Below are 26,224 nucleotides of genomic sequence, written 5' to 3'. Positions count from 1 at the left end.
TGAGCTTTCCCTCGTAATTTCTCACAATCTGTGTATAACTCTATGTTGCCCCCTAGTGGAAGTGTGTGAAATTGTTTAGGACCCAACGGAGAGCTCAACTTTTGCCTGATGATAATTATTTATTATTTAAAGTTAACTTATCTTTAAGACCAAATAGTAGGCCATAATTTTCCTGATTAAAAAAAGTCCTAAGCAGTTTAAAACCTTTCTAAAAAACTTAAAATAGCTTTCTAAATTTGTACTAAATATAAAAGAATATGCCAGGGGTATGTTAGCATTGAACTGTGTCGTTAGCATTAGCTATACTGTCTAACTCTAAATGTTGGTGTCAAAAAAACTGTATGCTTATTACTTTGCCAAGCCAAGCCAAGCCAAGCCAAGTTTATTTATAAAGCACTTTAAAAACAGTAACCACTGACCAAAGTGCTGTACATAAAACACATCAGGACAAGACAAGATAAAATTTAAAAAGGTAATTTAAAAAAATATATAAATAAATAAATTTTTACATAAATAGAATAAAATAAATAAAAACTATAAAATACACAGTTTATCCTAAAAAATAAATAAATAAAATAAAAACAAAACAAAACAGCAGCTCATACTAGTCAAAGGCCAAATGAAAAAGATATGTCTTAAGAGCAGATTTAAAAGTGGCCAGTGACGAGGCCTGTTTAATGCCCAATGGCAGTGAATTCCAGAGTCTAAGAGCTGCCACAGCAAAGCCTCTGTCTCCTCTGAGCCTCCGCTGTGTCCTCGGCACATCAAGGTGCAGTTGGTCAGTTGATCGGAGTGACTGGGAAGGAGGATGTAAGTGCAGAAACTCAGAGAGATAAGGTGGAGCACAGCCATGTAATGACTTAAAAACAAATAAAATGGACTCTTTGGTGGTGTAAATAAACTTTTAAAGGTCTGACTACTCCAAGCCTATGTTTAGCGTTTACTGTGAACATTATATTTCATCCTTTTTCCTCCAGCAATTTACCTAACATAACACAATTACTTTAAATAATGACATATTTAGGTATACTTTCTAAAGAGAGAGAAAAAAAGAATTAGTAACAAGGTTAGAGAATTAATTTAAAAAAGAAAATTTGCATAACTGATTGTTAACTAAAATGTGGTTTTCTTTTAGTGCCTTTATATTATTTTAATGTATTACATTTTAATGTAACATTTCCTTTATATGCTGTGCTTTGTTGAAAAGCTCTTTTAACTATCTTTGGTATGAACTGTTTTGTATTAATAAAACTCATATTTTCCTCATCAAACAATTTTGATTTGATTTTTTGGCAACTAGATGGAGGACACTGGAACATCCAAAAAGGATCGATTGTGATTTTGTAACTGTGCCCAAAAACTATTTTTAATATTTCACGAGAAGCAATTATAATGATGTGAAGCAGTTACACAAAATAATGGTGCAGTTTCTGTTCATATTGCTTGCACTTTTTATATACAGAATAATAGGAGATCTATGCTGGGGCTTTACATGAATTACCGAACATCCTTGATACTGGTGTTACAACCTATTTTAGATGTTTCTGAAATTTCAGTTAAATTTCAGTTGAGATTTGGAACAGTAATCTGAAGTTAGGAGAAAGAGCTAAGCTAAATTTGAATTTCAGTGTTAACACCTTTTAGGCATGCAACATTAGTACATAAAACCTAATTACTAGCTAACCTAATTTGGTTAAGAGCTGAACAATAAGAGAAAACGATCCAAAACCCTTCAAATAATTGAACTAAATTCATATCATAATTACAAGACTGCCCTGGATATGAAGCTCTGGCACCCTGTGCCTCTTGAGGTTCAAACTGCACAACCCTCATGCAGGAGCTTTTAATCCAGGCTTAACATGGTAAGCTCCTCCTATACGATAAGCTACCATTAATTGGCATCAGTCACCATAGCAAAATTGCAAACAATCAAAACACCAAATATTAAGCAGTATCCAGAGCTAATGATAAAACTGTGATGCCATTTATTTGTTTGATTACAGCTTGTGTATATAAGGCTTTGGAGACCACTAGCTCTGGTTTGGTATTCTACACTGGAAAAAAAAAACACCTGACAGTAAGATGAAAACAAACAACACATCCTTTCATCCTAAACCAGCTACCACTAGGTGCCCTTGTGACAATGAAGAGTCTAAAAATAAAAGAAAAAATTAAATCCTGGATTCAAGGGACAAAATTAGTTTCTTCTGTAGGGTGGCTGGACTGGGCCCTAGAGATAGGGTGAAGAACTCTGTCTGGTGGAGCTCAAAGGAAAGAAACTGCTCCACCACACTGAAATTAGTCAACTGAGGTGGTTTAGCATGTGATCAGGTTGTCCACTTGGTACTTCTCTGGGCACATCCCAGTGACTGGGATCTCCCCTGAGAAAATCTAGAGTTTGCTGGAGAGACTATATATCCCTTTTGGCCTGGGAACACATTGGGATCCACCGAAATGAGCAGCAAAGTATTGCCTGAGACACTGTAAAACCGTTCCTGATTTGGTGGTTGTCTCATTGTTGACCCTCAAATGCAGCTGTTTCTGTAAATACTAAAGCAGATATAATTTATTAAAAACTACATCTTGTACATCCTCCTTGATGTCTACAACATCAAGGAGGAATACAGCTCATCACCTCTGGCCTCCCCTGGGGGGCTCAGATCACAACCTGGTTCATCTCCAGCCTGTGTACAAACCCTTGGTACACAGAGAACCAGTTGTGACACACACAGTGAAGAAATGGTCTGAGGAGACTGAAGAAGCTCTGAGAGACTGCTTTAGCTCCACTGTGTGGGAAGAGCTTTGTGCCCCTCATGGGGAGGACATCGACAGCATCACGGACTGCATCACTGATTACATCAATTTCTGCGTGGAAAACACTGTGCCCACCAGGAGGGTACGGTGTTTTTCAAACAACAAACCCTGGATCAACTCTGAAATAAAGGCTCTCCTGAAGGAGAAGAAGAGAGCCTTTAGATCAGGAAATAAGGAGGAGCTGAGAGCCGTGCAGAAGGATCTGAGAAGGAAAATCAGGGATGGAAAAAACATCTACAGGAAGAAGATGGAGGACCAGCTACAGCAGAGCAACATCAGTGGGGTTTGGAGGAGTTTGAACTCAATTTCAGGCCACAAACCAAGCCCTAGGGTTGTGGGAGACTTAGAGTGGGTGAACAACCTGAACCAGTTCTTTAACAGGTTTGACCAGCCACCTACCCCTCCCCCAGCCCAGTCCCCCCTGCTGTCAGCCCCACCATCTTTAATGACTGCCAACCTTTCTTCTTCTTGGGACCTCACACCTCTCAGCTCTCAGCCATCACCCACCCCCTTCACTTCTGAGGACTCCATCTCACAACCCCCATCCCCCACCTCCATCTTGTCCCTCTCAACTCATCATGTGAGGAAGGAGCTACGTAAAATCAAGGTGCGAAAGGCTGCTGGTCCAGACGGCATCAGCTCCAGGCTCCTGAGGTGCTGCGCAGATCAGCTGTGTGGCATCATGGGATACATGTTCAACCTGAGCTTGAAGCTGGGGAAAGTACCACAACTGTGGAAGACCTCCTGTGTGGTACCGGTACCAAAGACCAAACATCCAAAGGATCTTAGCAGCTACAGGCCGGTAGCCCTGACATCGCATCTAATGAAGACCCTCGAGAGGCTGGTCCTCAACCATCTACGCCTCATGGTGTCGTCTTCGTTGGACCCGCTGCAGTTCGCCTACCGGCCTGGCATCGGGGTGGATGACGCCATCATCTACCTCCTGCACCGAGCTCTGACCCACCTGGAGAAGCCTGGAAGCACTGTGAGGATCATGTTCTTTGATTTCTCCAGTGCTTTTAACACCATCCAGCCAGGACTTCTGAGAGACAAGCTGGAACTGTCAGGAGTGGACCATCACATCTCCGAGTGGATACTGGACTACCTCACTGACCACCCACAGTACGTGAGGACACAGGGCTGTGTCTCTGACAGGCTGGTCTGCAGTACGGGGGCCACACAGGGAACTGTGCTGGCACTGTTCCTCTTCACCCTCTACACTGCAGACTTCTCCATCAACTCCCCACGCTGCCATCTGCAGAAGTTCTCTGACGACTCTGCCATAGTTGGCCTCATCACAGGTGAGGATGACTCAGAGTACAGACAGTGGACTCAGGACTTTGTGGACTGGTGCCAGCGGAACCACCTCCTGATCAACGCCGCTAAAACCAAGGAGCTGGTGGTGGATTTCCGCAGGCACAGACCCACCACACGGACACCGGTGAACATCCAGGGAGTGGACATTGAGATAGTGGACTCTTATAAGTACCTGGGTGTTCACCTAAACAATAAACTGGACTGGACTCATAACACTGATGCGCTCTACAGGAAGGGTCAGAGCAGACTCTACCTGCTGAGAAGGCTGAGGTCTTTTGGAGTGCAGGGGACACTCCTGAAGACCTTCTATGACTCTGTGGTGGCATCAGCCATCTTCTATGCAGCAGTATGTTGGAGCAGCAGCTTGTCTACAGCTGAGAGGAAGAGGATAGACAAGCTCATCAGGAAAGCCAGCTCTGTCCTAGGATGTCCTCTCGACTCAGTGCAGGTGGTGGGAGACAGAAGGACTCTGACCAAAATAACATCACTGATGGACAAGGTCTCCCATCCCATGCATGAAACTGTTGCTGAGCTGGAGAGCTCCTTCAGTGACAGACTGCTGCATCCTAAATGCACAAAGGAGCGTTACCGCAGATCCTTCCTCCCAGCAGCTGTAAGACTTTATAACCATCACTGCTCCCAACAAAAACCACAATAACCTACACAATGTAGGATAATATATAATATACTACATTGTGTAGTATATTATATATTATCCTACATTGTGTAGGTTATTGTGGTTTTTGTTGGGAGCAGTGTAGGATAATATATAATATACTGTAAATAGTCCGGCCTGTTAAGGTTCAACACACAGGCACATCATGTACATTGTATATAGTGTTATTATTAGTAGTATTAAGGTTAATCTTGTTTGTTGATTTTATATATATATATATATATTCTTTTCTTAATAGTGTAAATTGTTATATTTTTATTTATATTTATAATAACTGCGGCTGCTGTTACACCCAAATTTCCCCTCTGTGGGACAATAAGGCTGTTTCTTCTTTCTTCTTCTTCTTCTTCTTCTTCTTCTTCTTCTTCTTGTACTTAATTCAACATACCAATATCCCAGAATTTTAAATGACTACATCAGGAGTCACCAACCTGGTTCTCCCTGGGCACCAAGTAGTATGAGTAGCCCGTGGAGTTGTTCCAAAATTAGATAAATCATTAAGTGATATAATTTTTAAAAAGCTGTATGTATCAATTTGGTAGCCCTTCGTATCACTTAGTACCCACGAAGTAGCTCTTAGCAGCCAAAAGGTTGGTGACTCCTGGACTACATGCTAAACTCTTTATTTAGCTTCTTTTATTTATTAGCAATGTAGTTCTGTAATTTATTTTTATTTATTTAATTTTACTTATCAACTTTATTTGAATATGTAAAAAACTATTTCAATCTAAGATAGAATATAATTACGACCTAATATTACTCTTTACATATTGTTACACTGTTTTGATAAAATGGAGCAATAACATCAACAACAATAAATAAGTAAAGCCATATTATTAAAACATTTAAAATATAAAAGTGATACTTAAGGCAACAGTTGGATTGTTTTTGCAAACAAAAGATTTTTGGTTTTTTTTATATTGGCCCTGCTGTCCTTACAGCAAGAGGGAAGGACAGCAGGGGAGGGGCGAGGAGGTATGGTCAGGCCTCAATGTCACGGTAGGCCTTTGCTACAGTCATGGCGGTGAGCACTGGAGAGCAGCAGCATGTGGAGCAAGTTTAAAGGTATGAAAAGTAGATTTAGACCTTTAGACCAATTTTTTATAACAAGGTAGTGTCTGAAAAGCAAAATCTACCAAAACATGAAATTTCAGTATTTTTCCCCTGATGGTTTTTTTTTTCTGACTCTCTGTTAGTTAGCTAGGTGTGCCCTTGAAAATTTAGAAAATGAGTTTAAGCTAATTAGCCGGAATTAGTTAGCCACATGTAAATTAGACATTCAGAGCTGCTTAGCTTAGCTTCGCTTAGCTTAAATCAGCTTCGCTTAGCTTAAATCAGCTTCGCTTAGCTTAACTTAGCTTCGCTTAGCTTAACTTAGCTTCGTTTAGCTTAGCTAAGGCTTTTTTGGTTAAACTTGGTCTTTGACAAACAAACTTTAAATAGTTTAGGTCATTTTAGCTTTCTATGCTATGATGATTCCAATTTGAAAACATAAGTTTATTAGCAGCCTTACAAATTTAATGTGCAAGCTAACCATGAGGTTAATTAAGAGGTGCTAATTAAACAGCAAAACTCACTGAGCATCATGAACAGCACTATCATTTTTTTTCTTTAAACAGTGTGACACACATAAGCTGCAGGGTCTTATTTATCTTCTGGGGCTTTGCAGTGAACTGTAACTTAAAATTAGAAATGTTAAATTTCAACGTAATATGTAATCTTTAAAAGTATATAATACTCTATATAGTTCCATCTTCTATTTCTGCTTGAGCAATGTTATCATGCGCTTTGATAGGGAACCAGGGGAATAACAAGGTTTTTAAATCCCTCTTTACAGAGAGAAAACAGGTTTGATAGTAACAATGAAAACATCTATAAGGAGAAGAAGAGTTCAACCTCAACATGACGCAGAATACTATATTAAGCTGAAAATTGACAAGACTGGTCTAACAGAACAGTTCATCAACCCATGCAAAGGTATGGTGTCATTTTTACATTTGCAAAGTTAGATCACCAATAAACTTTTTAAAAAAAAGACCAATATTTTCTTCTTTTAAAGGTCGTGGTGTAATTGCCACACAGCTTTTCAAACAGGGAGATTTTATCCTTGAATACCGTGGAAAGCTTTCTAAAGTGGATCCTTACCTTCAAAGAGATAAATTCAATGATACAGTGGAAGTTTTTTTGTTTGATTTCAAATGGAAAGGGACCTGCTGGTGGTAAGATATATTTCATATTACAATATATTATGGACCTATGTTATACTTTTAAAATGGGTTGTCCCAAGATCTTAAAAACTATGCAAAGGTAATACAATACAATTTTAGCAACTACCTGTAATTCATTTGATATAGACATCTGATATACATCTTACTGATTTACTCTGATGTTGATGCTGTTTTCTTCAAGCATTGATGCTTCTATTGAAGACAAGTCACTGGGACGACTAGTGAACGATGACCACCGAAGGCCTAACTGTAAGATGAAAACAGTTGAAGTTGAAGGGATACCACATCTTTGCCTGTTTGCCCTCCGAGACATTGAACCAGGAGAAGAAATAACTTATAACTACGGAAAAGCTGATTGGCCTTGGCGCAAGATGGTAAGCCAATTTACTGCACACAATGTAAAATGAGATATGTTTTGCCATATTTTAATTTGACTCAAACATATACATAAACTGTGCATTTAAAACACATAAAAATTCTTCAGATCAAGGTGTTCTTATTTTTAACACTGAGATTTAAAGTCTTGTTTTTATTTTAACTAGGTATCAGTGTTTTGAATGTCAGTACACATTTTGGCAATTGCTTTGCTGATGTTTGAATGGCCCATAGTATAAATTAACTCTACACATGTAAATAGTTATCTATCTGATAGTTTTAAATAAAAGATATATTCAGCACAAAAAAATTGTTTTGCATAGTCACAGATTGCAATTATAGGCTCTTGAGATTTTTGGTTTTATTTATTAACTTTCTAGTAGCAGTAGATGACAACAAATGAATGCAGGTAAATGCAATGTTCTGAAATTCTCATGTCACTTTGGAAAAGACAGGATACAGAGCAATTTAGAATTCAAATTTGGATGAAGAAATCCATGGCCAAATCATAACAACTACTGCATCACCAAAGAATCTATTATTTATTGTCCAAAACAACCCACACTCTTGTAAGCATGATGTTCTGAAATCCTTCATTATGTCAATGTTTTAAAACAACAGAAAACCTACCAATCAGTATCAGTACAGAGACAGAGAAATCTATCCAAAAGTCATGGAGCATACCTTAATACAAGCAATTCTTTAAAAATCAGAGAGTTAATTTTATTTATCAGTGCCCTAAGCCGGATTTTGATTTATTGTCCTCATTTAGGTTAAAGGAGAGTGTATTTGTATTTCTATATGATTTTTAGTAATCAGAGGGTTCATGGATTTATCCATTCCCTCAGTAGAATTTCTCTGTGATTGTCCTCATTTAGGTTAAAGGAGAGTGTATTTCTGTTAGAAACGTCCCCAAAAGTCAATAAAGTGAGGCGTGCTGGGGACTATATCTGGATATGTTTTGGTAGATTTTAATGAAGTTATGTCTTTGTTTTCAGGACAAATCTTCTACCCCTGAAGTCAGCAACCAAACTGGCAATGATGAACACCGCCATCAGGTAAGTTTCATCTGCACAAGTCCTTCAGTATGTCTAAGTTTTAAAAATACAGGACATATACCAATCTAAATCAGGGCCTAGATGAAGTAATCTATCCTAAAATCATAAAACATGCCTTAACAGCGGCAGATTTTTAGTAATCAGAGGGTTCGTGGTTTTATCTATTCCCTCAGTGGACTTTCTCTTTGATTGTCCTCATTTAGGTTAAAGGAGAGTGTATTTGTGTTAGAAACGTCCCCAAAAGTCAATAAAGTGAGGCGTGCTGGGGACTATATCTGGATAAGTTTTGGTAGATTTTAATGAAGTTATGTCTTTGTTTTCAGGACAAATCTTCTTCCCCTGAAGTCAACAACCAAACTGGCAATGATGAACACCGCCATCAGGTAAGTTTCATCTGCACAAGTCCTTCAGTATGTCTAAGTTTTAAAAATACAGGACATATACCAATCCATATCAGGACCTAGATGAAGTAATCTATCCTAAAATCATAAAACATGCCTTAACAGCAGCAGATTTTTAGTAATCAGAGGGTTCATGGTTTTAACCATTCCCTCGGTAGACTTTCTCTGTGATTGTCCTCATTTAGGTTAAAGGAGAGTGTATTTGTGTTAGAAACGTCCCCAAAAGTCAATAAAGTGAGGCGTGCTGGGGACTATATCTGGATATGTTTTGGTAGTTTTTAATGAATTTATGTCATTCTTTTAAGGACAAATCCACCCCTGAAGTGAGCAACCAAACTGGCAATGATGAACACTGCGCTCAGGTAAGTTTCATCTGCACAAGTCCTTCAGTATGTCTAAGATTTAAAAATACAGGACATAAACCAATCCAAATCAGGACCTAGATGAAGTAATCTATCCTAAAATCATAAAACATGCCTTAACAGCAGCAGATTTTTAGTAATCAGAGGGTTCATGGTTTTATCTATTCCCTCAGTGGACTTTCTCTTTGATTGTCCTCATTTAGGTTAAAGGAGAGTGTATTTGTGTTAGAAACGTCCCCAAAAGTCAATAAAGTGAGGCGTGCTGGGGACTATATCTGGATATGTTTTGGTAGATTTTAATGAAGTTATGTCTTTGTTTTCAGGACAAATCTTCTACCCCTGAAGTCAGCAACCAAACTGGCAATGATGAACACCGCCATCAGGTAAGTTTCATCTGCACAAGTCCTTCAGTATGTCTAAGATTTAAAAATACAGGACATATACCAATCCAAATCAGAACCTAGTTGAAGTAATCTATCCTAAAATCGTAAAACATGCCTTAACAGCAGCAGATTTTTAGTAATCAGAGGGTTCATGGTTTTATCCATTCCCTCAGTAGACTTTCTCTATGATTGTCCTCATTTAGGTTAAAGGAGAGTGTATTTGTGTTAGAAACGTCCCCAAAAGTCAATAAAGTGAGGCGTGCTGGGGACTATGTCTAGATATGTTTTGGTACTTTTTAATGAAGTTATGTTTTTGTTTTCAGGAGAAATCTTCTTCCCCTGAAGTCAGCAAGCAAACTGGCAATGATGAACACTGCGCTCAGGTAAGTTTCATCTGCACAAGTCCTTCAGTATGTCTAAGATTTAAAAATACAGGACATACACCAATCCAAATCAGGACCTAGATGAAGAAATCTATCCTAAAATCATAAAACATGCCTTAACAGCAGCAGATTTTAGTAATCAGAGGGTTCGTGGTTTTATCTATTCCCTCAGTGGACTTTCTCTTTGATTGTCCTCATTTAGGTTAAAGGAGAGTGTATTTGTGTTAGAAACGTCCCCAAAGGTCAATAAAGTGAGGCGTGCTGGGGACTATATCTGGATATGTTTTGGTAGATTTTAATGAAGTTATGTCTTTGTTTTCAGGACAAATCTTCTTCCCCTGAAGTCAGCAACCAAACTGGCAATGATGAACACCGCCATCAGGTACGTTTCATCTGCACAAGTCCTTCAGTATGTCTAAGATTTAAAAATACAGGACATATACCAATCCAAATCAGGACCTAGATGAAGTAATCTATCCTAAAATCATAAAACATGCCTTAACAGCAGCAGATTTTTAGTAATCAGAGGGTTCATGGTTTTATCCATTCCCTCAGTAGACTTTCTCTATGATTGTCCTCATTTAGGTTAAAGGAGAGTGTATTTGTGTTAGAAATGTCCCCAAAAGTCGATAAAGTGAGGCGTGCTGGGGACTATGTCTAGATATGTTTTGGTACTTTTTAATGAAGTTATGTCTTTGTTTTCAGGACAAATCTTCTACCCCTGAAGTCAGCAACCAAACCAGCAATGATGAACACCGCCATCAGGTAAGTTTCATCTGCACAAGTCCTTCAGTCTGTCTAAGATTTAAAAATACAGGACATATACCAATCCAAATCAGGACCTAGATGAAGTAATCTATCCTAAAATCATAAAACATGCCTTAACAGCAGCAGATTTTTAGTAATCAGAGGGTTCATGGTTTTATCCATTCCTTCAGTAGACTTTCTCTATGATTGTCCTCATTTAGGTTAAAGGAGAGTGTATTTGTGTTAGAAATGTCCCCAAAAGTCAATAAAGTGAGGCGTGCTGGGGACTATATCTGAATATGTTTTGGTAGTTTTTAATGAATTTATGTCATTCTTTTAAGGACAAATCTTCTACCCCTGAAGTCAGCAACCAAACCGGCAATGATGAACATCACAATCAGGTAAGTTTCATCTGCACAAGTCCTTCAGTATGTTTAAGATTTAAAAATACAGGACATACACCAGTCCAAATCAGAACCTAGATGAAGAAATCTATCCTAAAATCATAAAACATGCCTTAACAGCGGCAGATTTCTAGTAATCAGAGGGTTCATGGTTTTATCCATTCCCTCAGTAGACTTTCTCTTTGATTGTCCTCATTTAGGTTAAAGAAGAGTGTATTTGTGTTAGAAACATCCCCAAAAGTCGATAAAGTGAGGCGTGCTGGGGACTATGTCTAGATATGTTTTGGTACTTTTTAATGAAGTTATGTTTCTGTTTTCAGGAGAAATCTTCTTCCCCTGAAGTGAGCAACCAAACTGGCAATGATGAACACTGCGCTCAGGTAAGTTTCATCTGCACAAGTCCTTCAGTATGTCTAAGTTTTAAAAATACAAGACATAAACCAATCCAAATCAGGACCTAGATGAAGAAATCTATCCTAAAATCATAAAACATGCCTTAACAGCAGCAGATTTTTAGTAATCAGAGGGTTCATGGTTTTATCCATTCCCTCAGTAGACTTTCTCTGTGATTGTCCTCATTTAGGTTAAAGGATTAAGATTAAGATAAGATAGTGTTTATTTGTCACATGCACAGTTATACACAGTACAATGCACAGTGAAATGTATTTTGTACCTGCAACCATATATACACACACATATAAATAAGAAGAATAAAAATTAAAAAAAAGTAATTCACACTATACACTATAGTCTATATACTATACACTATACACACTTTTATAATTTATAATATTTACATTGTGCAATAATGGTCCAGTTAGGGCTCAGAGTTGAGCAGACGGATGGCTTGTGGGTAAAAACTCTTCTTCAACCTTTCAGTCTTAGCCCTCAGGCAGCGGTAACGCCGGCCTGATGGGAGCAGGGAGAAGAGAGAGTGTCCGGGGTGGCTGGGCTGTTTTAGGATCTTCATGGCCCTCAGCCTGCACTGCTTGGTGTAAATGTCCTGCAGGTTGGGGAGGGTGGTTCTGATGGTCCGTTCAGCTGAACGACCCACCCTTTTTAGGGCCATGAAGTCCTGCTTGGTGCAGTTTCCCATCCAGGTGGTGATGCTCCCACGCACGATGCTCTCGATGGTGCAGGTGTAAAAGTTCCTGAGCACCTTGAGTGGGAGCTTGAAGTCTCTCAGCCGCCTGAGGAGGTAGAGACGCTGTCTGGCCTTCTTCACAGTGATGTTTATGTGATGAGTCCAGGACAGGTCCTGTGAGATGGTCACTCCCAGGTATTTGAAAGTGTCCACTCTTTCCACCTCAGCACCACTGATGACAAGTGGATGGTAGTCCCTCTGCTGCTTCCTGCTGAAGTCCACAATCAGTTCCTTCGTTTTGCTGACGTTGAGCAGGAGGTGGTTCTCCTGGCACCAGTTCTCCAGGCGGGAGACCTCTCTCCTGTAGGCTGTCTCCTCATTGTGAGAGATTAGTCCCACAACAGCAGTGTCGTCAGCAAACTTGATGATGACGTTGGACTCTGACGTGGCCTCGCAGTCATGGGTGTACAGTGAGTACAGCAGAGGGCTGAGCACACAGCCTTGGGGGGATCCAGTGTTGAGGGTGAGGGAGGATGAGGTGAGGTGACCCACTCGTACCACCTGTGGTCTGCTGGTCAGGAAGCTGTGAACCCACCTGCACAGGGATGGGCCCAGGCCCAGGTCCAGCAGCTTAGAGACCAGCCTGGAGGGAACTATGGTGTTGAATGCTGAGCTGTAATCTACAAACAGCACTCTCACATAGTTCCCCTTACCAGTGTCTATGTGTGAAAGGGTCTTGTGGAGGAGGAAGGATATGGCGTCATCTGTGGATCTGTCTGGCCGGTATGCAAACTGTAGTGGGTCGAGGGTGGTGGGCAGTGAGGAGGTGATGAATGTCTTGATGAGTCTCTCAAAATACTTCATCACCACAGAGGTAAGCGCTATGGGCCTGAAGTCATTGGGGCTGCTGGGGTGTGGTTTCTTTGGGACAGGGACTATGATGGACTTTTTAAAGCAGGTGGGAATCACACACAGTTTCAGTGAGAGGTTGAATATCAGTGTAAACACAGGTGCCAGCTGGTCAGCGCAGGTCTTAAGGACACGTCCACTAATACCGTCTGGTCCAGTCGCTTTCCTAGTGTTTACACGTCTAAACGCCCTCCTCACGTCGCGCTCCATCACAGTGAGTGTCTCCGCCCCTCCGGCTGGGAGCGCAGCGGGCTGTCGGCTTCCCGACTCAAAGCGCGCAAAGAAGATGTTGAGTTCATCAGCCAGAGAAGCGTTGGCACTCACCCGGTGTGTGTGTGGTGCTTTGTAGTCCGTGATGGTGCGTAGTCCCTGCCACAGTCCCCTGGAGTCAGACTGTTGTAGTTGCTGTTCCAGTCTGCGGCCGTAGCGATGTTTAGCCTCTTTCACCGCTCTGCGGACGTTGTATGATGCAACCTTGTAGTCCTCCATGTTCCCAGAGGCGAGGCCGGAGTTGTAGGCAACGGTGCGGGACCTCAGGGCGTCGCGGACAGATTTATCCACCCACGGCTTCTGGTTGGGAAAAGTCCTGATAGTCCTCCTAAGTGAAGTGTCATCAACAACTTTCCCAATAAATCCCACAACAGTTTCCGTAAACTCCTCGATGTCTCCGCCCGCGCTGCTGCGAAACATGTCCCAGTCGGTTGAATCCAACGCACCCTGCAGAGCGGCCTCTGTTTGATCAGACCACCGTGTCACTTCTCTCACAGCAGGGGGTTCCTGCCTGAGCCGTTGTTTGTATTTCGGCATGAGAAGGACAGCGGTGTGGTCAGACTTCCCAAAAGGCGGAAGAGACTTTGCTTTGTAGCCCTCTTTGAATGGAGAGTAGCAGTGGTCTAGGGTCCTCTCTCCTCTGGTGGGGCAGTCGATGTGTTGAATCAACTCCGGTATCAGCTTTTTCAAGTTTGCACTGTTAAAGTCCCCGGCTACGATAAGAGCCGCATCACGCTGGTTAGCCTGATAGGTGGAAATCGCCTCATGTAGCTCGGATAGTGCAGTGTTTGTGTCCGCCTGAGGTGGAATATAGACGGCGCTGAAGATGACTGAAGTGAACTCGCGGGGCAGGTAGTGGGGGCGGCATTTCAGGGTTAGGAGCTCCAGGTTAGGTGAACATGATTGTTTCAGAGGGACAACATTCCTACTGTCACACCAGTTGTTATTAATCATTAGGCACACACCTCCTCCTCTTGATTTTCCAGACTCACTCGTTCTGTCCGTGCGATGAACACTGAAGAACTCCGACGGCTGTACGGCGTGGTCCGGTATGAGGGGGGTCAGCCATGTCTCCGTGAGACAGATGATGTTGCAGTCCCTTATGTCCCTCTGAAACTGTATCCTGGCCCTGAGTTCGTCCAGCTTGTTATCCAGTGACTGGACATTAGCCAACAGGATGCTCGGCAGTGGCGTTTGGTGCGCTCTGCGCCTCAGCCTCTCTCTTACGCCGGCTCTTTTCCCTCAGGGCCTTGTCCGTGACCTGGGTGCTCCGCGCTGTCCTTTGTTTGAGCTGGCCCACTGGAAACGCAGTATCTCCTGGGGCCAAGTCGGGTCGGGAGAAAAAGGTGTCAGAATACAGCCAGAGTGCTGTATTCTGATATTAAAAAGAGTCTGTCTGTCATACGTGATATGACACAGAGCAGGCGGAATTATAAAATCGAGAATTAAAGCTAAACCTAATATATACAAACAAAGCGTAGGAGCAGGTACGACGGCTGCTGACCTCACCGGCGCCATCTTGATATTGATATGAAGGAGATATGAAGGAGAGTGTATTTGTGTTAGAAATGTCCCCAAAAGTCAATAAAGTGAGGCGTGCTGGGGACTATGTCTAGATATGTTTTGGTACTTTTTAATGAAGTTATGTCTTTGTTTTCAGGACAAATCTTCCCCTGAAGTGAGCAACCAAACTGCCAATGATGAACACTGTGCTCAGGTAAGTTTCATCTGCACAAGTCCTTCAGTATGTTTAAGATTTAAAAATACAGGATATACACCAATCCAAATCAGGACCTAGATGAAGAAATCTATCCTAAAATCATAAAACATGCCTTAACAGCAGCAGATTTTTAGTAATCAGAGGGTTCATGTTTTTAACCATTCCCTCAGTAGACTTTCTCTGTGATTGTCCTCATTTAGGTTAAAGGAGAGTGTATCTGTGTTAGAAACGTCCCCAAAAGTCAATAAAGTGAGGCGTGCTGGGGACTATATCTGGATAAGTTTTGGTAGATTTTAATGAAGTTATGTCTTTGTTTTCAGGACAAATCTTCTACCCCTGAAGTCAGCAACCAAACCGGCAATGATGAACACCACGATCAGGTAAGTTTCATCTGCACAAGTCATTCAATATGTCTAAGATTTAAAAATACAGGACATATACCAATCCAAATCAGGACCAAAATGAAGAAATCTATCCTAAAAAAATAAAACGTGCCTTAATAGCAGCAGATTTTTAGTAATCAGAGGGTTCATGGTTTTATCCATTCCCTCAGTAGACTTTCTCTTTGATTGTCCTCATTTAGGTTAAAGGAGAGTGTATTTGTGTTAGAAACGTCCCCAAAATAATATCTTACTGCTCGCATAGGAAAAATAAAGAAAAAGCACTAGTGTTAGAATTAGAACAAAAAATTAAATCTTTAGAAACTGCTTATGCCGCTTCACCACAAGAACATACAATTATCAGCCTGAGGAAACTGAAACTGGAGCTAAATGAAATAATTGATAAAAGGACACAATTTATGTTGCAGAGGCTGCGTTTGGAAAACTTTGAGCATGGAAATAAATCTGGAAAATTCCTGGCCAAGCAATTAAAACTGAATAAAGAAAAAACAGCTATTTTTTCTATTAAAGACTCGACTGGTATTATTACTCATGACCCACAACAAATAAATAACTCTTTCAGAGACTTCTATGAAGCCTTATATTCACCACAGATTAACCCATCTGATACTGAAATTGAAGAATTTCTTAATAATATAAATCTACCAAAACTAAATGACAGCCAGGCTGCAGCTCTGGATTTACCTCTTTCATTGTCTGAACTTAGTGAAGCCCTACAGCATCTCCCAAATAATAAAGCCCCAGGCCCAGATGGTTTTCCAGCCGAGTTTTATAAAGAATTTTGGTCTGAGCTAGCTCCCATTTTTTTCAGAATGGTAACTCAGATTCAGAATGACCACATCTTATCTCCAACCTTAAACTCTGCTAACATTAGCCTGCTTCTTAAACCAGGCAAAGACCCCACACTCCCATCCAGCTACAGGCCAATCTCTCTCATTAATGTAGATCTTAAAATAATTTGCAAAGCCCTTGCCAAAAGATTAGAAAGTATTACTCCATTTATTGTACATCCAGATCAAACAGGCTTTATCAAGGGTCGGCACTCAGCCAATAATACACGTCGACTGATAAATATAATAGACTATTGTTCTATTAACAAATTAGAGACGACAATCGTGTCTTTAGATGCAGAGAAGGCATTTGATCGGGTAAATTGGAAATTCTTACTAGCAGTTCTGCAAAAATTTGGATTCGGTTCATCCTTTATAAACTGGATCAGAACACTACACAGCTCTCCGAATGCGCGTGTTAGGACAAATGATCTCATTTCACAAAGTTTCAGTCTGCAGAGGGGCACTAGGCAGGGCTGCCCACTCTCTCCCTCTCTTTTTGTAATTTTCATTGAGCCGCTAGCAGCAGCAATCCGTCAAAATGCAAATATTAAAGGGATTCAAACTGAAAATATGGACCATAAACTTAGCCTTTATGCTGATGATGTATTACTTTTCCTTGGGAATTCACAAGGCTCTCTTTGAAGACTATCACACTGATAGATAAGTTCTCATCTATATCTGATTACTCTATCAATTGGAGTAAATCAACAGTTTTGCCTCTGAATTGTAATTTCCAGAGAACCTCTAGGACCCCACTAAAGTCAGGAAATATTAGATATTTAGGCATAAATTTTTCCGCCAGGCTCTCAGACTTGGTACGATTAAATCATATCCCCTTATTAAAAACAATAGAGGATGATCTCACACGTTGGAACAGTTTACCTATATCACTCATGGGGAGAGTTGCTGCCATTAAAATGATGGTTTTACCAAAAATTAATTATCTATTTTCATTGATCCCTAATAAACCTTCTATTCCTTGGTTCAAGTCACTAGATTCAAACATCTCAAAATTTTTATGGAAAAACAAACCGTCAAGAATAAGCTTAAAAACTTTACAAAAGCCAAAACACAGTGGAGGTCTAGAATTACCAAACTTTTATTACTATTTCTTAAGCAGTAGATTGCAGTATATTTCAAAGTGGATCAAATCCAATTCATTAGACAACCCATGGCTGGATCTAGAACAGGCGTTTTGTGGAAAAATAAAAATCTCAGATTTACCTTTCATTAGTTCCAGTATTAAACATCATAACTGCTATAAAGTCCTTAGTATAAATACCTCTCTGACAGCCTGGTGGGAATTTTTAAAAATAACTAAGTCTTCACTCATCCCCTGTAAACTAACACCCATTTGGAACAATCCAGATATTTGTCAGAAAAAGAAAATGCTGAATTTTCCGTTATGGCGTGATAAGGGTATAAATAACTTAGAACATATTATCCAAGATGGAAATTTTATCACGTTCCAAGAACTTATATCAAAATATAGAATTGGCAACGGTAGATTTCTGGAATATCAACAAGTTAAGTCCGTCCTACAGGGAAGATTTAACCTTAATCAATTGAATCTAGAAATGCCTACTTGGGTAACAGAATTTCTTAACCTCTGTACCCCAAAATTGTTATCAAAATTATATAAATTATTAATAAAAACTGATGATTCAGTTTCCCTCCCAATTACAAAATGGGAGCGTGATCTTTCTGTCAACCTGGATCAAAATTTATGGACAGAAATATGTTTAAATATCTTCAAAATGACTAAAAGACCCCAAATACAACTTGTACAATATAAGATTCTCCATAGAACATACTACACTGGACAAAGGATGTTCCAAATGGGCCTTACACACTCAAACATATGCACCCACTGTACAAGCAATTCAGAGGATAATCATCTACACGCTCTGTGGTCTTGTGTACCAGTTCAGAGATTTTGGCAGAGGATTTGTGAAGATCTATCCACATGGTTTAGCTGTCGTATCCCAACTTCCCCCAGACTATGCATCTTAGGTGATGTCAGTGAATTAATTATGGAGTTAAATATATCACACATAGTTCTTACTGCCTTGTGCATCGCTAAGAAGATGATCCTCATGAACTGGAAGACAAAAAATAAACTATGTATTACTCAGTACAGAAATTTATTAGTAGATCATGTTAGTTTAGAGAGAATGTCTGCTTCTTCTAAAAACAAATTGGAGGAATTTGACTCTCTTTGGTTCCCACTGCTCAGCTCCATTACTTAGTGGGGGTGGTGGGCTGCGGGCTCTGCTCCTGATGTGCTTTGTGGGGGGGTGGGGGGGGACTCCGGGGGCCTGGGTAGCTGGTAGCCTCCTGAGGCTGGGGTCCTGGGGCGACCTTCTGGTGATGTCTGTGTGCCTGTCCTGGTTGATGGTGGTGGGGGCTTGGATGGTGCTGCCTTCGGTCCTGGGGTGTGGGCGGGGTGCTTGGGGGGGTGGTGCCGGCCCTCGGTCGGTTGGCTGGTCTTCCCTGTATGGCTTGGGGGCTGGGGTCTGGGGCCCCGGCACTGGGGCCGCGCCGGCTCCCGGTGGGCCCCCCCTGGCGCGGGGGGGGCCGCTGCTGTCCCGGCCGCGCCGCCGGGTGGGGTGGGTTGGCCTGACGTCGGGATGTCCGGTCTACGCTTTTGGGGCCCTGGGGTGCCTGCATTGCAGGGGGGTGGGGTGGGGGATGGGGCCGCGGTGGGGTGGTTGGGGGGGACTGGGCACTGCATTTCCATGCCCAGGCCAGTATGTCCTGTCGCCTGTCTGTGTCTATTGTTGAGTGAATGGGCATCTAGGAGGAGCGGGCCGCCCTCTGCGGTGGGGGCGAGGGCGCCAACCTCGGGTGCTGCAGTGCTCCGGGATGCTGTCACCGCGGCCCCGGGGTCACCTCCCCCTGCCCTGTGCTGGGGTGTGGGAGGTCGGGGTGCCTATTGAGCCAGCGGCCAGCTGGCTCTCTTCTTCCAGGATTTTTCCTGGTCATATGCCCCCCCCCCCCTCCCCCTCCCCATACACAAACACACACACACACAGAATACACATCACTCACAGATGTAGGATGGAGAGGCCACGTGGAGAGCTGCACCACCACTTGCCTCTCCGTTTTAATTGCACTTTAGTCATTATAACTCACAACACATACACACTTACACCCTGATACACATAGGACCTTTGGGGCAGGCATGTTACTCAGAGGTTGATGAGATGGGCCGCTGAGGTGGCCCCACTCGGATCCTCGTCACTGTCTGTCTCCAAATTTTATTTGCACTTTAGACATGGAGGGTTTTGGGGGGGCAGTGTGGGCAAGCGCTGACGACCAACAGTTGGCGCTTGTGGCATAACTGTCCCCTCAATTTTAACTGCACCCTATACACCTCATTCACTCACAAACATTAACACATAGACCTACAAGTTGGGGAGGAGGAGGGGTGGATGGGTCATCTTACACCCCGATTTCTTGCGTCTCGCCCGGGGTAGGGGTCGGGTGGTTCCTTGGGGACCGGGCTGGTGGCGTCCTGGGGTCGCTGTTGGCCCTGGGGTGGTTTCCACTTGCCCCGCCTTCAGAGGGTGGGTAGCTATGGATGAATGTGTGTCTTTGTGTATTTGTCACCGTCTCCGTGAGTATGGGTGGGTGAGTGAATGTGTATGTATGGCATATCTGTGTGTGGGTAAGTATGTATGGGCATGTATGAGTATCTGTGTATAAATGTGTACACGGGTGTCTGGGTGTGTTTGTATGTATGGCTGGACCTGGGTCTGGGCCTTGTGCCTTGCCTCCTGGCCACTCCTTGCTGGTTGCCTCCTCCCCCCTACCCCCCTGGGATGGGGGTGCCTCGGGGTTCCTGGGTGGGGCTGGGTGTTCTGGCGTGGGTACTGGCCTGCCCCCCTTGGGGGTGCGGTGCGGGGCTGCGTTGGCTTCTTCGGCGTGGGGGGGGGCTCTGTGGAGGGTCGGGCGGTCCTTGGGTGCCGTGGGCCCGGGAGCCCTGCCGCCGGCCAGTGCAGGGGGCTGGCCGCTGGGGGGGGGCTGGCTTCTCATCGCCTTGGGTTCCCTGGAGCCCTCGCTCCTCGACTGGGGGGGCTCCGTCTGAGACCACCCTCTCCCGTCTGCGGGGGTAGGGGGGCGGTTGTCTTTGGACTGAGTGGCCGGGGGTCTTCCTGGCTCTTGGTGGGCTGCTGGTGGCCTGGGGTTCCGGGGGCTTTCCGTACCTGCCTCTGGCTTCTGATGGGTGGAGCTGCAGCGTTTTGCCCTCATTGGTAAGTACGTTCCATGACACAGACACAAACATGACACAGACACAAACGCCCACTCAATCACAACTCAACAAAATTGTTGGTGTGCGTAACATGCTTTGTTAGTTTTGTTTTTACACACAAATTTATTTTTGCAAGTATTGATAGTATTTTTTTATATGTTAAAGTGATGAAGTATCTGATTAATAGACTTGTGCTCTTTCCCCTTTTTTTTTTTTTTTTTTTTTTTTTTTTTTTTTTGCTCCCTTTCTCTCTCCCTTTTTCTTCTCTTTATTTTCCTCTTCTTCAGCCTGTCAGCTCTGGCTGTTACATAGTATGTGGAAAAATAACTCAGATAAATAAAATAAAGGGTTAAAACAACAACAAGAAGAGCCTATTGAGAACCTATAGAGCTCATCTTGAAATAGCAAATATGTTTGGCACAACAACGCATTCAGATCACAGTTCTGCTTGCAAGATCTACCAGACATGACAGGCTTAAAAAAAAAAAAAAAAAAAAAAAAAAAAAAAAAAAAAAAAAAAAAAGAAACGTCCCCAAAAGTCAATAAAGTGAGGTGTGCTGGGGACTATATCTGGATATGTTTTGGTAGATTTTAATGAAGTTATGTTTTTGTTTTCAGGACAAATCTTCTACCCCTGAAGTGAGCAACCAAACTGGCAATGATGAACACCGCCATCAGGCAAGTTTCATCTTCACAAATCAATCTAATTGAATTTAGGTTATTTATATAGCTCTAATTCACAACAAATGACGTCTCGAGCCACTTTACCAAAAGATAAAGAAATAAATCATTTCAATTCAGTCATATATACATTCCAGTCGATCCTAGTTATCAAGCAGTACAGTAAACTTAATTTTTCAGTCATTTAAAAAGTTTCTGTCTAAGTAAATTCCACAGATTTCATCCAGTTATTGACCGTGATGTTCTAACAGCCTTCATTTTGGCATTGATTTCGAAAGACAAGACATTGACCAATCAAAATCAGGAGCAAAATGAACACTAAAGAGATTTCACTGTAGATTTTTGTCTCTTTTAGTGATGCTTAACCAATAACAGTTTTAAACAAGAACTTGAAATTGATTTAACAAATGCTTCAAAGTTACAATAGTTTTTCTTCAAAAGCAATTAATGGATTAGAATGGTTATAATTGTGTGGTAACAATCCATTTGTGAAATTAGATGTCTTTTTTCAGTTGAATAAAATATACAAAGTAGATGACTGTTTCTTTTTTTCTCTTTTTTTTTTTTCTTTTTTAATTATTTAGTCACGGTTAACCAAGCTGCGTCACAGAATGGCAGAGGAGGAGCATAATGCTAAAGAAAAACATTACACCATGATTTTAATGAAACGTGCAAAACTAGCACAGGAACTGGCAAAACTGGATGCTCTTGTGAGTACTGTACTTGATTATTTAGCAAGTGTGTACAAACAGGCTTGAATATATATTTTTGTAATGGATGACAACATTTCTTATGTTAAGTGTACTGGACATGCAACACTCTGGCCGGGCAGCGTTTATATTTAAAGTTGTTGCTGATTTGATTTTCTCTTTTACAAACTAACATGCCATTTTACGTTCTTGTTCACAGCTAAAATCCCAGCCTGAAAATACTACTGACATGAGTTCTCAGCATGATATTCAGGTACCATTACAACTTGCAGCCTATAAAAGGGATATTCAGATGTTTGATGAGTGGGACAGGTAGTGTATGAATTGTGATGTAATGACAAAAAGATTTATGTCAAATATTTGTCTACTATATAATGCATTTTTTTTTTTAATCTTCATAGCCACTACCTTCATCTGATAGTTCCTTCTTGGAGGAATTAAGGACCAGCGAAAGATTGGAAAAAGAGCAGCAGGTAACCGAAAGTCTGGTAACAAGTCTTTAAATTTAACATAGTTCATTGCTGGTCAGTCTACTTCAGTGTTATTATTCCTTTTCATCTCCTTCAAAAAACAAAAGGCATATTCAAAAAAGAAATGTACAGTTTGAATTTTTTGTTGTACCAGTATTACTTTTATTACTTTTACTGTTTTTACTTTTCTATTACTTTTACTATTTCCTTATTTGGATTTTTAGTCCACAATAATAAATTGTAATAATTATAATATTTCTAGACACTCAATCTTTTTGTTAATCCTTATTTAAGGCAAGAGTTCCTTCTGTATTTTCCACATCACCAATTCAACCTGAAAATTGCTCTGTTGAATACTTAAAAAAGAGGCCATCAAGACAAAAACAGGTATTTTTTTATATTACTGTTGATCTTTAAATGGCTTCCACTTTTAAACTTTTCAAACCCAAATGCTTCACTTATGCCCTAAATATTAAATCGATGTTATTTTTCCTTAAGGTCTCTACATATACAGAAACATCTTTTGATGAATCTGATTACACAGACTATAGTGATGCTGATTATATTCCAGACTCTGAAGGAAGTTCCTCTCAGAAAGACGAAGATGTGCCTCTTAATCCAATTGCAAAGAAGCCTCTGCCTTCTCTGCGATACCCCCATTTATCGCCATCAAAACAAGATATTTCTTCAGAAATTTCAGTGAATAGAAATGTTACCATTAGTCCTAAGAAGAAGATCTCTGAAACTCCAAGAAAGAGAAGGTTCTTATCCCAAAGTGCAACAAATAGCAATGAAAGTACACCAAAGAAAAGAAGAGTTGAAGAGATTTCGGACTCAATCAGAGTGTTACCACCTTTAAAGTCTGGAAATCGCCGTGTGTATAATAAGAGAAACTATTGTCTGTATTGTCTCCAACCCACATCAAAACTTGCACGACACCTGGAGGCTGTACATAAAAATGTAGAAGAGGTTGCTCTTGCCTTTCAATTTCCCAAAAATTCAAGAGAGAGACGCAATAGGTTGAACATGCTTAGAAGACGTGGAAACTTTGCCCATAATGCCAGTGTGGTCAAGAGGGGAGCCGGTGAGCTCCAGGCCTGCTATAGACCAAGGAAATCCAGGGGTGCCATTGATTTCATTCACTGTTATCACTGCCAAGGACTCTATGCTAAGAAAACACTGTGGAAGCACATGAGAAGATGCCCAGCAAAGAAAGAAAGTAATGAAGACTCCAAGAATGGGAAGCAGAGAGTTCGATCCAAATGTGCACTGAAAACTGCTGTTGCTCGTGACATTGGAGAGGGTTTGAAAACTGTTATTTCCTGTATGAAATATGATGAAATTACTCAATTAATTCAAAATGACCAACTTCTTCTGCAGTTTGGACAGCACCTGTATGATCTGAATGGCTCAAGAAAGAACAGACATGACTACATAAGGCAAAGGCTTAGGGAACTTGGGCGACTGCTTCTTACGACTCGGAAGAATACTGCCATTCAAAAGGCAGAGGAACTGATTTATCCTGCGAACTTCAATCATTTGATATCTGCAGTGAAAGAGTTGGCTGGGTACAATCCAGAGGGAAATACCTTCCAGAAACCTTCCTTGGCTCTAAAAATTGGCAACAATCTGGGAATTATCTCTGAGCTTGTTGAGACTGACAACTTGTCCTCAGAAGACGGAGACCCAAGCCTTGTGTAATTTGCCCGAGAATTTAGGATGATCAAAAATTTTAGATGGAAGGGACTGATCACCAGAGGTGCAACAACAACTATGAAGGAGTCCAAGTGGAATGCACCACAGATTTTACCTTTGACAGATGATGTCAAATGTTTGGATAGTCATATGGAGACTGTTAAAGCTGGTGCTGAAAAAGTACTGAGATTGACGCCCACTCCATACCACTATGCAATGCTTGCCAAAGTAACACTTGCTCAAGTGATCATTTTTAACAGAAGAAGAGAAGGAGAGGTATCACGAATGGAGTTGTCCACCTTCAAAGATAGAAAAAAGTCAGAAATCAATGTGGACATGACTGCTTGCCTGACCCCACTTGAGAACAAAATGTGTGATTTCTTCACCAGAGTAGAAATCCGTGGAAAACGAGGGAGAGGCGTTCCTGTTCTCTTAAAACCATCCATGGTCTCTGCAATGGAGCTCCTTGTGGAAACGCGTGAATCTTGTGGTGTCCCCAAAGAGAACATCTACATGTTTGCTAGACCAGGAGCTTTATCTGCCTATCGAGGAGGAGACTGTATCCAGATGTTTGCAAAGGAGAGTGGTGCCAAACACCCTGAATTCTTAACATCAACAAGGCTCCGAAAGCACATAGCAACAATGTCACAGGTGCTTAATCTTCAAGAAAATGAAGCAGACCAACTAGCAGACTTTCTGGGTCATGACATCCGTGTGCACAGGCAGTATTACCGCTTGCCTCAGGGAACCCTTCAGCTTGCTAAGATGAGCAAAGTGCTTTTGGCAGTGGAGAACGGAACTCTTTCATATTACAAAGGCCAAACACTCGATGATATTGAAATTGACCCTGAAGGTAGGAGTGTACATTTTGCTCAGATGCTCTGAAATGTAATGCCTACTTAACTGGTTTTTATCATCATTATTATTATTATTAAATGCACTAGTGGTGGTTTGTTCTCTTTTAACTTTTAGAAAAAGTTGATTTGCAAGATCTGGATTCCTCAAGCGATGAGAGTGAGTCTCTTCATTCAGCTATGGAGACAACAAATACACAAGAAACTGAGACAACAGATCAGGATGAAGACACTGGACCAGGGACTTCTTCAGGTCCAACAACTTGTTACCATCCTCCCTTGAAAAAGGGTCAGTGATAAATTTGTTTTGGCTTTTTTGGCATAGACAAACTATTGTAATGGAAAAAATATGGCTCACTGAATGTTGAAGCAGCAATGTGATATCATATAGTTGTGATTAATTAATTTATTCATTAATTTGGGGGTCGGGGGGAGGCGTTTAATATTTCAAACATTTAAATAGTATATTGATGCCTGTTATCTTTCCTTCAAAGGCAACCAAGGTGACTCCAAACGTAAGTGGGAAGACAGTGAGGTACGTGCAGTTGAAAGACACATGATGCGTTTCATCCACACATGCAAGGTGCCTCAGAAGCTGGACTGCATTCGGTGCATCAATGCAGAACCCTATGCACTCAAAGACAGAACCTGGACTGGGGTAAAAAATTACGTTAGAAATCGCATTACTGCCTTGAAGAGAAGAGCTTGTGCAAAGGACTGAGAGCTGTTTGTTCATTTTCAGTTCCATTTAAGTTCTCTGTTTTTCAGGTAAAATGGTTCGGAATATGTTTTGAACAATTTTAGGCTCAGTGATTAGGTGTATTTTTACCTAAAGCCTTTCCTCATTCTGAGGGGTTACAAAAAACAAAAAACTTTTTTTAAGTTGACAGTTTTTAAACTTAGTTTTCATTATGTATCCACATCATGTTGAATGTATTTGGAAGCAAAGTTCTTATTTTATTAAAGTTTGGTTGAAGCAGGCACTCAGTGGTCCACATGTATTTTCTTTTGTAGTACGTATAGTGTGCATGTATAGTGTGCATGTTAACTGCTAAAACAGAGTTGTAACAAAAGCCACAGAACATTTAAATTATTCTATGGCACAACAAGTTGGACAGAGCTGTAATTTCTTCAAAACAAATAGAGACCTGACTTTGAAGTTCTGGCAAGCCCCTTGCATGTTGTCAAATTAGC

General features: G+C 41.3%; 3 protein-coding genes across 4 annotated transcripts in view; 2 read left to right on the top strand and 1 right to left on the bottom strand.

The window, feature by feature from the left end:
* Nucleotides 1-26,224, bottom strand: part of bcas3 (BCAS3 microtubule associated cell migration factor) — a 479,890-nt gene that overhangs the window by 196,062 nt on the left and 257,604 nt on the right. The gene's annotated exons all lie outside the window — the stretch shown is intronic.
* On the top strand, nt 5,417-21,368 carry LOC115790295 (N-lysine methyltransferase KMT5A-like). Its single transcript, XM_030744099.1, has 6 exons — nt 5,417-5,872; nt 6,645-6,784; nt 6,867-7,026; nt 7,217-7,409; nt 9,175-9,231; nt 21,239-21,368. Exons 2-6 carry the CDS (start codon nt 6,670-6,672, stop codon nt 21,329-21,331), a joined length of 618 nt encoding a protein of 205 aa, XP_030599959.1. The 5' UTR covers nt 5,417-5,872; nt 6,645-6,669; the 3' UTR covers nt 21,332-21,368.
* On the top strand, nt 8,433-25,900 carry LOC115790294 (uncharacterized). 2 transcript variants are annotated; one of them, XM_030744097.1, is made up of 8 exons: nt 8,433-8,468; nt 21,886-22,011; nt 22,211-22,264; nt 22,413-22,484; nt 22,776-22,868; nt 22,980-25,029; nt 25,149-25,319; nt 25,525-25,900. In XM_030744097.1, exons 6-8 carry the CDS (start codon nt 24,201-24,203, stop codon nt 25,749-25,751), a joined length of 1,227 nt encoding a protein of 408 aa, XP_030599957.1. In that variant the 5' UTR covers nt 8,433-8,468; nt 21,886-22,011; nt 22,211-22,264; nt 22,413-22,484; nt 22,776-22,868; nt 22,980-24,200; the 3' UTR covers nt 25,752-25,900. The 2 variants fall into 2 exon arrangements, with proteins under 2 accessions (XP_030599957.1, XP_030599958.1); XM_030744098.1 differs by having other exon boundaries at nt 22,211-22,323.

The sequence above is a fragment of the Archocentrus centrarchus genome, chromosome 13, assembly GCF_007364275.1.
Source record: "Archocentrus centrarchus isolate MPI-CPG fArcCen1 chromosome 13, fArcCen1, whole genome shotgun sequence".
NCBI classification, from domain to species: domain Eukaryota; kingdom Metazoa; phylum Chordata; class Actinopteri; order Cichliformes; family Cichlidae; genus Archocentrus; species Archocentrus centrarchus.
Note: the sequence above shows the minus strand (reverse complement) of the source record. Positions and strands in the feature narration are given on the sequence as shown.

Coding starts and splice junctions, on each gene's coding strand:
- LOC115790295 (XM_030744099.1), top strand. CDS start 6,670: ATGAAAACATCTATAAGGAGAAGAAGAGTTCAACCTCAACATGACGCA. Junction 7,027..7,216: donor TGGAAAGGGACCTGCTGGTG/GTAAGATATATT, acceptor GTTTTCTTCAAG/CATTGATGCTTCTATTGAAG. Junction 7,410..9,174: donor ATTGGCCTTGGCGCAAGATG/GTAAGCCAATTT, acceptor CATTCTTTTAAG/GACAAATCCACCCCTGAAGT.
- LOC115790294 (XM_030744097.1), top strand. CDS start 24,201: ATGATCAAAAATTTTAGATGGAAGGGACTGATCACCAGAGGTGCAACA. Junction 25,030..25,148: donor TATTGAAATTGACCCTGAAG/GTAGGAGTGTAC, acceptor TTTAACTTTTAG/AAAAAGTTGATTTGCAAGAT. Junction 25,320..25,524: donor CCATCCTCCCTTGAAAAAGG/GTCAGTGATAAA, acceptor TTTCCTTCAAAG/GCAACCAAGGTGACTCCAAA.